Consider the following 14,652-nt stretch of genomic DNA (forward strand, 5'->3'; position numbering starts at 1 on the left):
TAATAATGGCACCTACTGTGAGGAAATGACACCAGGGGAAATTTTCTCCCAACCCTTTAACCATCCCTTTGGGTCTGCCCCACCAGTTTTTGAAGGGTTCAGATCCACTCCAAATACCAGTGATATCATACAGGGCTGGTGTTGCTGTTAGCCCTGTTCTATTTAGCACTGAGAGACAAGGGAAGATTAACCTGGTCCACCCGCAGGCACCCTGGTCCATATTCCCTCGCTTCCATGGGGCCCCTCAGTGTCCCAATGGTCCCTGGCTTCCAGGAGGCCCTGAGGTGTCACAATGCCCCCTTGGTGACACCAGGCCCTGAAGGGTCCCAATGGTCTCCATGGTTCCATCAGGCCCCAGAGAGTCATAATGGTCTCTGGGCCCATGAAGCCCCGCGGTGTCACCATGGCCCCTTGGTTCCATGGGCTCCAGTGGTGCCACAATGATCCCCTTGGTTCCATGAGGTGCCCACAGTGTCACAGTGATCTCCATGGGAAGGAAAGAACTGAGCCCCAGTGTGGCAGGGGCAGCCACCAGAGGCCAAGGCCAGCCAGACTTGACAGTACTGGCAGATTTTGGCTGGCAGCAACCGTTGGATATAGGGAATTTTAGAGGTGGAATCCCACTTTCAGACATGGACATCCGGGGGAGAAGGACGGTCCTTTTCCATAGGAAGAAAGGCACGGAACACCGGTGTTTGAGGGGCAGATAAATGGCGGCCACCAGAGCCTAAGGCAGCCACACCTCTCTGTCCTGGTAGCTTTTGTCTGAAAACAACCCTTGGATATAGGGAATCTGGGAGGTGGAATCCCAGTTTCTGCCATTTCTCCGTACATAAGGATGGTTTTTTGTATAAGAAGGAAAGCACAGAGGGCAAGTGTTTCTAAGGGAGGGGAGGGGAGGAGAGGAGAGGAGAGGAGAGGAGAGGAGAGGAGAGGAGAGGAGAGGAGAGGAGAGGAGAGGAGAGGAGAGGAGAGGAGAGGAGAGGAGAGGAGAGGAGAGGAGAGGAGAGGAGAGGAGAGGAGAGGAGAGGAGAGGAGAGGAGAGGAGAGGAGAGGAGAGGAGAGGAGAGGAGAGGAGAGGAGAGGAGAGGAGAGGAGAGGAGAGGAGAGGAGAGGAGAGGAGAGGAGAGGAGAGGAGAGGAGAGGAGAGGAGAGGAGAGGAGAGGAGAGGAGAGGAGAGGAGAGGAGAGGAGAGGAGAGGAGAGGAGAGGAGAGGAGAGGAGAGGAGAGGAGAGGAGAGGAGAGGAGAGGAGAGGAGAGGAGAGGAGAGGAGAGGAGAGGAGAGGAGAGGAGAGGAGAGGAGAGGAGAGGAGAGGAGAGGAGAGGAGAGGAGAGGAGAGGCCAGTCAGACCTGTTTCTCCTGGAAACTCTTGTCATGGAGAAATCCTTGGATATATGGAATTTGGGATGAAGAATCTCAGTTTTGACCACGGACACCTTTAGAAAAAAGAAGGTTCTTTTCCATTAGAAGGAAAGCCCTGAGCCCCAGTATTTCAAAAGCTGATGAGAAGAAACCCCCAAGGGGCCAAAGGCAGACAGACCTGTCCGTCCTGGCTGATTTCACTTGGGAGCAATCCTTCGATGTACTGAGTTTTGGAGGTGGAATCCCAGGTTTAGCCATGGGTGCCTGGACAGGAAGAAGAGTTCTTTTCATTAGGAAGGAAAGCACAGGGCCCCAGTGTTTCAGAGGAACATGAGTGCCAGACCTCAGGAAGCCAAGGCCAGCCAGACTTGTGATTCCTGGCATCATTTTTCTGGGAACTATCCTTGTATATAGGGAATTTGCGAGGCAGATCCCAAATTTTGGCCATGGGTGCCTGGTTGAGATGGATGTTTTTTAAGAAGAAAAGCACACAGACCCAGTGTCTGAAAGGCAGATGAGAGGTGGCCCCTGGGTGGCCAAGGAAGCATGACCTGTTTCTATTCGCAGATTTCATTGGGGAAAAATCCTTGCATATAAGGAAATTTGGGGAAGGAATCCCGGTTTTGGCCATAGACCCCTGGAGAAGAAGGACAATTCTCTCCCATAGGATGACAAAGCAAAGAGTCAATTGTGACCCTGGGGTCCCACGTAACCAAGGGGCCATGGTGACACAGCAGGGCCACGTGGATCCAGTGGTCCATTGTGACACTGTGGATCCAAGGAGACCATGGAGACACCCCCAGAACCTCATGGAACCAAGGAGTCCATGGTGACCCAGCGGGGCTGCAAGGAGCCAATGGTCCATGGTGACACTGCCCATCCAAGGAGGCCATTTGGACACTGCAGAAGCTCATGGAGCGAGGTGGCCATTGTGACACTGAAGAACTTCATGCCACCAAATATTCATGGGGACACAGGAGGGCATCATGGATCCCAGGAACGGCTGTTGGCAGTGCGGAAACTCCTGGAACCAGGGGCTGTTGTGGCACTGCAGCACCAACACAGCTGCTGCACCTTGTCCCCTGCCCTGCACAGCTCCTTGGGAGGCACGGCAGGAGCAGCACCCTGGGAGCCTCGGGAATGCCCCTCTGGGATCCATGGCACACACTCCCAGGGGCTGGAATTCCAGTTCCCAGCCAGGAAAAGATGTTCCTGCCCTTGAAGGCAAAGCTCTTATGGAAGAGCCAATAGACAAGTGGAGCAAGATCTCACAGTGACATTTCACTGCCAGCCTTCATAACTTCACCCATGGTTGTCATAGCTCATGGATTGGGAATTAAATCAGGACAGGGTCTTTGGTGGGAGCTGCCCTGGGTCAAGGGAGACACTGAGAGAGAAACAGAGCAGGCGAAGGAAGACAGGAGAGAAAGGAGGTGTTTTGGTTTGGAGAGACAGGTGTCTGCTAAGGAAGGCAGGAGCCTCTCCTGAAATAGAAAAATGTAGACTCATTCTTTCTGAATTGTTATAAATTTGAAATTAAGGGTGGCTCTCAGGTAAAAATATGGGAGCAGGAATAACAGCTTTTTATTAGAGAAGAAAATGAAAATATGAACAATGCAGTAAACGAAAACAACACTGAGCGAGCCAGAATACAACCTGACAGTCTGTTGGACAGGGTGTTGGCCACAGTCCAATTGGAATGGTGGCTGCACTCCTCCTGCAGTGTCAGGTGTGGTTCTGTTGGAGAAGTGATCCTCTAGAAAAGGGTGTCTTCTTCTGAAGAGGAAGAGGCAGCCCAGAAAAAGCTGTGTTGGTGGGCCAGACTCTCAAGACTAGATGCAGGTAGGAATGCTTGGCTCCTCCCTCTGGGCGGAGCATCTCACAATGGGATGTTATAGTTCTTATCAGTCATGCAGTGACATTCAATAGCCCATTATCAGTAGATGTCTCCCCTGAGGGGGGACTGATTGTGGAAGGGATAAGGAAAAACTGCCCACTTAACACAGGACAACTGTCACACAGATGGCAAATAGAACACATCTTGCTTTTCAGTCTGGGACAGGAGGACAGAAACAAAATAAGTTGAGAAGGCGGCACTCTGAAAAGCAAACCAGAACTGACAGAAAATGAATGGGACAGAAATCAATAATTCTGATAGTTTTATTTATTATCAAAATAAATCACACCCACCCAGCCCCATACAATCCTGATCCCACAACCTCAAATTTGGATCTTACTTCTCTCAATCTCCTTCCAACCCCATCTAACTCTGGAGGCTGTGGAATTGAGTAATTTTGGCATGGGACTGAGGTGGGAACCAGCCACTTTGAGGTGGGATTGAGTAATTTTGACGTGACAGAGCAATCCACCTTGGCTTTTGGAGTGCAAAGATATGGAGAATACGCCCATATATCCCCGAAGAACCCACAAATCCCCCAGAATATGTTTCCAAACCGTAAATTCCACCTCAAATAACTCTTAGATGGAGGGACTTTTGACATGTCTGGTCAATATTCTTCTTAGTGATTTTTCAGGTATTTTTAAGTGATAAAGACAAATCAGAAGAAAATTAGGGCCAAACCAAAACCAGATACCCCTTGAGCATCCCCTGAGCACTGGACAAAACAAACTTGGCAGAAATCAAACTTAACCCTCCATAAAATGCCTTGAGGAAGATTTGCTCTTCCCACAAGTCACTTGTGATGGAAACACATCAAATCCCAAACATGAATAAACTGAAAATAGAAGCAATTCTGTGGCAAATCCAAGTTTCATCAGTTCCTGCACAGCTTCAGCTCAGCTGCTGGCAGGTTCCGATAAAAGGAAAGTGGAAATTTGGCCCAGTAGAGATTAATAAAGGGAAGGGAAAGCTCTGTTTAGCTGTCACAAAGGTGACAGGGACAAAGAAAATAATGATTCTCATATTTGGCAAAGTCCCCAGAGCTGTGAATTCGGGAGTTACTTGGGAATTTATCTACTTGAACTGGGCTTCTTGTAGGAATTTACTGGTCTTGAGTTCCTCACATTGGGGTGAATGATCCTTGTCAGTCTTGCTAGTATCATTTGTTCCCTTTTTTCCAGTTATTTAAAAAAATTTTTCAAGGAAGGACAAGAAAATACTTTCTTTACCCTGGCCACCCACAATAGCTATTTTCCTCATAAATTCTCCCAAAAGTCACTCAGAGGAAGCTGCATCCAAGTTTCCAAGAGTTCCTCCAGAAAGAGGCAGAACCTCCTCAGAGGAGGGAACCATGCTGTTGTCAAAGGCACTTGGGGTCAGACAGCAGTGCCCTGAACTCACTGTGCCAAAATAATGTCGCAATCTGGTTAATAAAATTGTTAGAGAGATGCCTCTGCCTCAATGAAGGTGCTAAGGAGACCAAATCCAAAGTGGATTTTATTGAACAGTAAAAGTGAGGTAAAGAGAGAGATGGAAAGAAAGAGAAAAGGGGGGAGAGCAAGGGAGTGAGAGGGACAGAGACCTCCCCTGGGTTGAGGCAAGTGTGACATTGTCCCCTGTGTGTGTGGCCTTCCCAGGGTGGGGGTTTTACACCTGAGCCAGTTTGGGCTCCCGAGCAGGGATTGCCTCACTGTTTCAGGTTACAGTGTCAGATGTAACCAAAAGTGTTTTCAGTCACCATCTCCATAAACTGTTATCAACAGGTGGGGCAGTGTTCTTTATCTCTTCCATGGCTCAGCCCTGATAACGCCCTCCAGGGGCCCTCTTCTGTTAATGGGCCATTGAGTGTCACTGCAGGGCTGATAAAATTACATCATCCCATTGTGGGATGCTCCGCCCAGGGGGAGGAACCAAGCATTCCTACCTGGATATAATCTCACCCTTGCAACACCACGACCACCTTGCCTACTGCATTCCCAAAGGACAAGAGCTCCATAACCACCACTGGACCTTCAGAGGAAGACCAGACCCTTCTACAGGATCACCGCTTTGACAGAATCACGTTCATCACTCCAACAGGGCTGCAGCCACCATTTCATCAGACTGCTACCACCACCCTGACCATCGGGGTGTCAGGTTATATCCTGACTCTGTGAGTTTAAACCAGTGTTTCTGTATCATTGCCTTGATATTCATTTTCTTTTTCAATTGTAATTCTGGCATAAATTCTCCCCCTGGTTTACTTTGAAATCAGTACGAAACTCAATGTGCTCATCCCTTGTTTCCCTCCCAAAACAGAATTTCCCGTACCAAAACCTTCACGAAATGGAGGAGGAGGATGTGAGGAAGAGGAAGGCGCCCTGGGACACCGAGGCAGGTGAGGAGGAAGTCAGTGCCCCTTTCCTCCTCTCTCCTGCTCCATCTCCTGGCCCAGCACGGCCCCTGGCTGCAGGACAGCCCCGCTGCCGACGCTCTGCTGACGGGGATGCACTGGGGGCATCTCCTTACCCTTCCTTGTGGCACGGAGGCAAATCCCATCCTCTCCTTGTCCTTCCTCCCCCAGAGCAGGAGCTGAGGATGGAGACCAGGAAGGACAAATCCCCACAGCAGAACCTCATGGAAGAGGCTGATTTGAGCAACTCCACAGTGCGGGAATCCAACGGGGAGGAAAAGCCCCGGAGATCCCACACAAGGAGGGGTGGCAAACCCAGCCCAGGGTGCTCTGAGGAGGAAAGACCCACTCTGGGTCAGGAAGGTGGGCAGAGCTTCCGCCAGAGCTCAGACCTGGTGGTCCCTGAGAAGCTTCACAATGGGGAGAAGCCCCACAAGTGCTTGGAGTGTGGGAAGAGCTTCAGGCAGAGCAACAATCTGAAACGACATCAGATGATCCACGCTGGGGAATGGCCCTACGAGTGTGGGGAGTGTGGGAAGGGCTTCGGCTGGAGCTCCCACCTCATCATCCACCAACGCATCCACACAGGAGAGAGGCCCTACGAGTGTCCTGAGTGTCAGAAGAGGTTTCACAGCAGCTCTGCTCTCCTTGTACATCAGCAGATTCACACGGATGAGAGGCCCTTCCACTGCCCTGACTGTGGGAAGGGCTTCAAGCAAAACTCCACCTTTGTCACCCACCGGCGCATCCACACTGGGGAGAGGCCCTACATGTGCCCCACATGTGGGAAGAGGTTTCAGAGCAGCTCAAAACTCCTCCTGCATGAGCGGGTCCACACCGAGGAGAGGCCCTTCCTCTGCTCTGACTGTGGGAAGGGCTTCAAGCAAAACTCCAACCTCATCAGGCACCGGCGCATCCACACTGGGGAGAGGCCCTACGAGTGTCCCCAGTGTGGGAAGAGCTTCACCCGGAGCTCTTACTTGACCCAACACCAACAGAGCCACTGGTGAGGGAAGCCCTGTGAGTGCCCCAACTGCAGGAGGAGCTTCATGCACCGCTCCAGCTTCATCCCCCATTGAACAACCCACATTGGGAAGAGCCCTGGTGATCCCTGTTACCTGTGATCCATGCTGGGAAGACACCTGTACCTTCTCCTGCCCCTGCCAATGACCTTATGTGGGATTGAAGAACATGAGGGTCTGGCCATGGCCCTGTCACTACATTCACTCCCACCTCAGGTCATTGCCAGGGGCAGGAAAGGGACTCTCTCTCTCTCTCTCTCTCTGAGAAGGGTGTCTTTTCCAGGCAGGAGGAGACATGTGGCCTGGAAGATACAATTGATGGTGATGTAATTTCCCCTGTAAATAGTTTTTCTTATCCCTTCTGTTGTCAATATTTTTTCTGTTCCAGTTTATTCCTTATCTCGTTGCTGTTCCCAGTAAATTGTTCTTATCCCAGCCTGGGATCTTTCAATTTTTTTCCTTCAGTGGAAGGTGGGAGGGCAACGAGAGCCAGCGCGGTTTTAGCAGGAGCAGGAAATTGGGGAATTCCATTCCTGAATCCCGGCCTGTGGAAAGCGAGCATCCCAGCTGGTGCCAGCCCTGGTGGCCATGGCAGCAGCCTTGGGAGCGGGTCCCTGGCTGGGGCTGAGGGAACCTCTTCACTCTGGTGCCCAGGGACAGGAGTGCAGGGAGCGGCTGCAGCTGAGTCGGGGCAGGCTGAGGTTGGATCTCAGGGAAAGGTTTTTGCCCAGAGGCTGCTGGGGCACTGCCCAGGCTCCCCAGGGAAGGGTCACAGCTCCAGGGCTCTCAGTGTTGGGGTGTCCTGTGCAGGGCCAGCAGTTGGACTCGAGGATCCCGATGGGTCCCTCCCAGCTCAGCCAGTTCTGTGGTTCTGGGATCCCATGACCCTGGGGATGGGAGTGCCAATGGTTGCCATGGAAACGGGCTCTGGCTGCAGGCCTGAGCTGGTGTCCATGGCAACCACCCCTGGCATGGGGTCTCCATGGAGCTGCCCAGGGACTGACCATAGCAACAGGGGCTGGTGATGGTTGCCATGGAAACTGACCATAGCAACAGGGGCTGGTGATGGTTGCCATGGAAACTGACCATAGCAATGGGTCCTGATGAGGTTTGCTGTGGTAATCCAGGGCATCCCTCTGGCTGCCCTGGAAGGTCTGGGAGCTTGGCAAGGGGGTCAGGAACTCCCCTGTACAGAGCCCCCAGAGACACTGCCTGTGATCTCTGTCCATGGAAAAGAGTTTTCAATCTTACAGGATGAATTACACACTCTGAGTGTTTGATATGAGTAATAATTAGTGTGACACGGGTGCAAAAGTAGAATTTTAGGATTCTAGATAAAGGGTTCAAAGGAGGCAAGATGGAGGAAATCGTGTGTGCCCTGTCCTTTTTCGTCTTCTTCATGCCTTCCATGTTTCACTGCAGTGTTGGCATTTTTCTGTTGGTTTAGACTGGGGACACATTGTTCAACAGAGTGGTAGGTATTGGCACATTATTGTAAATATAGCACAGGTAGTTTCTGGTATATATTGTTTGTAACTTCCCACTGAGGGGCAGAGCCCCGCACGCTGCCCCGCAAGAAAGGCCTACTGCAGGTCAGACAGAACATGTTATAGATAAGCAAGAATAAACAACCTTGAAAACCAGCACAGATGAATCACGGCTTCTTCTTTGGCAGTGGGGCTCAAAGACAGCGAATTTCTGCAATTTTGGGATCATTTAAATACCACAGATTCTGACATAAATGGCATCCCTGGGTGGGCTCGAACCACCAACCTTTCAGTTAAGAGCCGACAGTTTGCCTATTAAGGTTCAGATATTTTGACAGGCCCTCAGAGGGGTTTCATGGGGACTTTCTAAGTGTCCCCAGGCTGCCAAAGAGCCAGGATGTCACAGGCACTCACAGGGGCTCCTGTCATGGGCAGACTGGGAGCTTTAGCCAAAGTTTATTAGAGAAGCTCCTGTAAGGTCAGGAGGCACAGAAAGGACCCCCCATAGCCCCAATAGATCCCCAAATACCTCCAAGGACCGCCAGCCTTTCTAAGCCTCTTTTTTGTGAGAGGAGCCTTGGAGCAGCAGGTTCCAATCCCTACCCCTGACATTTCAAGAGCTCGTATGTAAACAGTTATAAAGGTGGAATTAAAACTTTATACAATTCTCCCTTAGCATTAGGAATTGTAAACCAGTGTTGGGGGTTGGGTTTTTCCTTTCTGTTTGTTCCTTATCATTGGCTGATGTTTATCGGCTGATCCCTTATTTTGGGAGGAGCTGCTGCTCTTGGAGATTGGAGTTTCCACTGCTGCTGCCAGAGCCCGGGCCAGAGCTGTTTCTTCTGTCCTGGGATGAGCCTCTGCTCGTGAGAACAGCCACTAAACTGGGACCTTATTTACACCTGCCCCACTAAAAGAGAGACCTATCCCTGTCTGCTCGGGTGCCCAGGATCCTGAGCTGGGCTCTCCCTGCCCTGCTTGGAGCCCCTCACCCCCTGCCTGCCAAGACATCCTGCCAGCCCAGCTGACTGCTTTTTGCCAGTGCTGCTGGGGCACCGAGCTGACTGCTTTCTGAGAGTCCTGCTGGGGCACCGGAGCCGGCTGCCCCGGGGTTTGTGAAGCAAAGCCTCTCTCCAGCCCTTCCCCCTTCGGACAAAGCCGCCATGGCCCCGCGCTGCCGAGCCCGGCCGGAGCGCCCCCTGCAGCCGCGTGGGGGTCAGCGCACCTGCCCTGCCCCGGGAGCCACAGCGCCCCTGCTGGCTGTGCCCGGAACTGCACCGCAGGGAAAGCGCCATGGCCCAAAGGCCGGGACTGGGCTCTGCTCTGTTTGCTGTTCGTGCCGCAGCTGCTGCTGCTTGTTTGCTCTGTTATACACACTAGGAAAGAGCTGATAGTCCTATTCCCATATCTTTGCCTGCCTGAGAGCCCTTTGATTTCATGATTCTAATCATTTGGAGGGAGGGGTTTTACATTCTCCATTCCACAGGAGGCTTTTTGCTGCCTTCCCTAGCAGACACCTGTCTTGTAAACCAAGACCAGTTTTGGCACCCGATGTGCAGCCTGAGGGCATTGAGAGAAACAGGGTGAAATAAGAATAACAATTCTTGAGTAACATGATTTTTTTTTTGTTGCACTGTATATAGAAACCTTGTTAGGTGTCACCATGTGGTCTAGCTTACCCTGGTTTGGGTGGCACATGGTTGTGGCTACATTTTTCCCATCCTATAACTATGTGAAAACAGAGTTGCAATGGACTAAAAACTAATGCGACAGAAAGAAATGATTTTGTAATTTCCTATCAAAACACATTTTCCTCCCTTTCTCACCAACCTTGTCCTGGTGTCATTCAGCAGGGCTGTCAGAAAGTTCATCATTCTGAGTGGATGTTCCAGGCTGCAGCCACAAGGAAACAGGGAATGGGGATTTTCCTGCTCCTGGGGAGTGAAATGCAGATGAAAAATCAAACCCTACAATTTTAATAAAGATTTGTAGGGAATGGGTATGCTTATTTATAACGCTGTGGACGCATGTCCATTAAAGGGCAATAAGTCCTGACATACGTCCACAGCGCTATAAATAAACATACCTATTCCCTACAAATCTTTATTAAAATTGTAGGGTTCCACTTTTCATCCGTGTTTCATCATGGCGAGTCAGGCAGGAGATTTTCTGTCCTCGCAGGGGCAGGGGGTAGAACAGACCTCCTTGGCGCACCCGGGGAATTTCCCTGGAGGGGCTCCGCTCTGCCTCGCTTGCCACCTGCGGAGACAGCCAAGGAGCGCTGGTGTGCGATAAAGGGACGGACTGAGAGGGCCCTGGGGTGCCAGAGCAGCACTGCCGGGCAGTCCCTCAGAGCCGGCAGTGCCCGGCCTCGCTCCTGGGCCTGGGGCAGCCCGGCCGATCGGGCGCTGGGCTGCAGACGAGGTCACTGCTCCCATAGAGCGGCTCAAGCGGCTCTGGGCTGAGCCGAGTGAACCCGAGCTTTGTGTGCTGGTGGTGCCTGACACTGTGCGGTTCATGTGTTTGCAGCCGTGGGGTGCTGCTGTATGAAGGGTGAACCAGGAGCGAGGGAGTGCACCTGCGGGCGGGGGGAGAAGTTCACTCGTGTCTGAAGCGGCCGAGTGAGAACCGAGGCCCGGCGGGGATCGGCTGTGCGGGCAGGGAGTGCCCGCGGGGAAGGGAAACCAGCGGAGAAACGGGGCTGAGGACGTTCACTGTGTTTAAAGGCGGTGATTTGTGTGCATTTGAACAGTGGCTAGACGAACTGCGGGGGTTCCTCTGCCCCAATGGTTCGGACTTGGATTCCTGGAATTTTACTGTGCGCTGTTATGCTGTGGTGTGTTGAGAAAAGGGGACACTTTAAGAGATACCTCCAGTGAGTTTCCCAGTGAGTTCGTGTGATTCTTCCCCCACATTATAGTATTTTAATTCTCGAGATTATATAGTTGTATTTATAGAGATTTTAAGATTTTTTTTTTGCAACAAGTGTAGCATTTTATGCAGAAGAGCTACACTATAATGATTTATGTTTAACTGTAGTAAAACAAATTAAAGGAATTCCAAGAATTCCTCCCTCACAGCAAGGTAAGCCCTGACTCTCCTTTAATTTGAGATAAGGACAGGGTTCTGGGTTTGTGGGCATATCAGAGTTTTTGCTATAACAAGCACAGCCTTTTGCAGGGCAACAAAATAAGTGTCAGTAGAAACAATGCTTTAATTAGATTGTGTGAGAAGAGAACTAGAAAAGACTGAGATTTTGTAAAAGAGGGGTTAAATAAAGGAAAAATGCCAAAGTGATAAACAGAATAGCCTGCAGGCAATTCCCCGGAGTTTTTGGTGCATTAAGAGGCTGGCACCTTGTATGAGTACTATTACAATGCAGAGTTTGTGAGAAGGGCTAGTATTGCTGTTCCATGCCCCAAGTGTAAATTGAAGGCTCCTAATCAAGCCAATTCAGAACCTGAGATCTTAAAGCTTATGTGTAAATGATCGCATCTCATACCTGCGACCTGAAAAGTCTGTGTGTGAGAAAAACTGAAAAAAGACCATGAGGCTTGGGTAGAAACAAAATAGTATAAGCAATAAAAACTAAGCAAAGCAAAGAGGTTCCCAGAAAGCCTCCAATAAGGGCAGCTCAGAAAACTAAAGGATTTATAACACCTTATTGCAACCAATGCTGTTTTAAGACAGGAAAGCAAATAAGGTGAGGTCTTGTATGCTAATATGTTTTTTCACCTTAAATAATCACCCAGAATGGCAGAGTAACTGGGTTCAGAGTTCCTTCTGACCCACTGGTGTTAGCTCTTAAAAAAAACAAAACAAAACAAAACAAAACAAAAAAAAACAACACAGCAAAGAGAAAGCAAATAAAATGTGTTGCTCAGCATGCAGTATAAGGCAGTGATATATGAAATCAGACAAAACTCATCATCCTGAAACACAAAAGCATATATGATTTGTAAAAAGCTCCTCCTAAAGTAAGAGAAGATGAAGATCTCCCCAAAAGGGAAGAAAACTCAGGCTCCAAAGGTATATCCACTCAAACCCATCCCCCTCCTGGCAGTCTAATCTCATCCAGAACTAGGAGGTAACAGACCCCTCTGAGAGAGGCAGTGGGATCAAGGAAAAAAAAAAAAAAAAAGCTGGAATTTTAGTTGATACAGGGGCCATATATTCACTTTTAAATAAAGCTTTAGTACCTGTAGAAAATGTAGAGAAAAATTATGTTGTAGTGTAGAGAAAAACTGGCCAGTCTGAGAAGGCATACTTTTGCAAACCTTTAAACAAGAGAGTATTTACAAATTTCTGTATATGCTCAACTTACTAAACATTCTAGAATGAGGAGGTTACTCTAGAGGTAAATGATCAAAGGTACATAGAAGTATTAAGTTTAACATTAACAGCCATTAAAAATGAAGAAGAAATTCATTAAGAGGTATTAGGACAAGTATTTTTAAAGTATAAGTCTCTAATATACCACGGAGGGCAAAGAATGCCTCCCCAGTAATCAGGCTTAAGGAAGAGACACGACCAGTAAAAAATTAAGCAGTAGAAATCAAGAAGAAGCAGTACACCACGACTGCCCAGAGACTACTGAAACTATTTACTCCAGCTGCCCAGACTTCAAGGACACTCCTTTGGGTGATGCAGAGACCTGGTTCACTGATGGGAGCAGCTACGTTGCCAGTAAAAAGCAACATGCTAAATATGCAGTCAATACCTGCAAAGAGATAATAGAATCCAGACCCTTACCAACAGGCACCTCTGCGCTGTTGCCTTTATGAAAGACAACCAGAGACCTGGTTCAGGTGGCAGCACGGCGGCCTGGTCTTGCCCAAGCCACTCGGGCTAATCAACAGACGCAGACACCAATATGGCAGACGGTTGAAAAGCGTTTATTATCCTATCTCGTGGGTTTAAATAGCTTTTAGGGGTCTTTGCTACGTCAGAGGGGGGCTGGGGGTCTCACGGATAGTGGGTAGTGGAAATTTACCAGAGCAGGTGTGGCTACATTTTTCTGGGACTCCTGGGGTTAATAGATAAGTGGGGAAGAGAGAGGGGGAGGGGTCTGTCTTTCCGTGACATCCCGTGATCTTCCGCTCCGCCTGTCCCTATCTACCACATCTCCCCCCTCCTTATCACATATAAAATGAGGTAGTTGTAGGTAGAGGCACTGGAGTGAGGTATAGACTTGTAACTTGTTAAGGAAAGGGTGGTTTAGTAGATCTGGGTAGATTTTTTTAAGGCAGGTGCTGAAGGCTTTAGCTACTGACTGTGTTTGCAGTTTTTTGGTTTATAGCATTTGTTGGTGGCCTATGAACAGAATGTTTGCCCTTTCCAGACGGGCCTGAACAAACGAGACTAGTTTGTTCAGCAGGCATGGTCCTATGGTAATAGCCAAAAGCAGTATTGCCAGTGGACCCACCAGGGCGGAAATTAAAGTGGTGAGCCAAGGTGATTGATTGAACCAGGATTCAAACCAGCTCTGCTGGGTCTCCCTGTCTCTCTTTCTCTGAGCCAGTCTGTCTCGGAGTTCTGCCATGGAGTCTTTAACGACTCCCGTATGATCTGCATAAAAGCAGCATTCCTCCTTCAACGCTGCACACAATCCCCCCTGCTGCATAAACAAAAGGTCAAGTCTCCGCCTATTTTGTAAAACTACTTCTGAAAGCGAAGAGACTGATTTCTCTAGATAGGAGATGGATTTCTCGATCCTCTGCAGGTCTTCGTCGATGGTCATTTGCAGCTGGGAGAGTCCATGCTGCTGGGTTGCGATGGCTGAGACACCCGTGGCTGTGCCAGCTGCTCCCAAGCCAAGCAGCATTGCGATAGTTATACCTGTGATAATTTCTCTTTTGTGGAGTCTGTTAGGTTCTTCGAGAAGGTGGTATATCTCTTCGTCTGAGTGGTACAAGACCCTGGGGACAATCAGAACTTGGACACAAAAATCAGTAGAGTCATTGAATTTGTCAAGGAACACACAAGGACTCACTCCGGACCTTTGGCAAACCCACATCCCAGACGCAGATGGGATCACCCACTTGCTAGTTTTTCTGTTAGGTTTGACAACTTTAGTGCAGAAGTTGCCTTTCTGCTTCGCTAAGGTTGCATTCCCAAAACATCTGCCCTGTCCTGTGATTTGACTCAGGGTGATTCCTCTGCGGGGAGTGTCCCATCTGCACTGGTGGGGGGCGCTGGCCGAGGAGTAACTGAAGGGGCTGTCCAAAGCAATGCTTTCGTAAAAAGGGGGTTTGATATCATAGCAAAGCCAACAGGAGTTAGTTAGGTTCGGTTTGGTTTCATTTAGGGTTAGAAAGGTAGCTTCTAGCATGCGAAAGATTGGGTTTGGGTCTGACTCAGCCATGCGGCCTATCTGGGGGGTATCTGCAAGGCTGGTCGGGGTGTCAGTGGCTTTTGGGGTCAGGGTTTTGAGGTGGGTTGTGTTTTTCCCTCTCAGCACATTCCTGATAATTTTGTTGGGTCCCACT

The 14,652-nt window shown here is 49.6% G+C and overlaps 1 protein-coding gene across 1 annotated transcript in view; it reads left to right on the forward strand.

Annotated features, from left to right (window-relative positions):
• The window catches only part of LOC140680876 (uncharacterized), a 570,776-nt gene that overhangs the window by 250,339 nt on the left and 305,785 nt on the right, over window positions 1-14,652 (forward strand). Inside the window, exon 9 of the mRNA XM_072919761.1 lies at window positions 2,790-2,796. Within this exon, the coding sequence (XP_072775862.1) occupies window positions 2,790-2,796 (7 nt within the window). The remainder of the gene's footprint in view (window positions 1-2,789; window positions 2,797-14,652) is intronic.

This window comes from Taeniopygia guttata, chromosome 30 (assembly GCF_048771995.1).
Source record: "Taeniopygia guttata chromosome 30, bTaeGut7.mat, whole genome shotgun sequence".
NCBI classification, from domain to species: Eukaryota; Metazoa; Chordata; class Aves; order Passeriformes; family Estrildidae; genus Taeniopygia; species Taeniopygia guttata.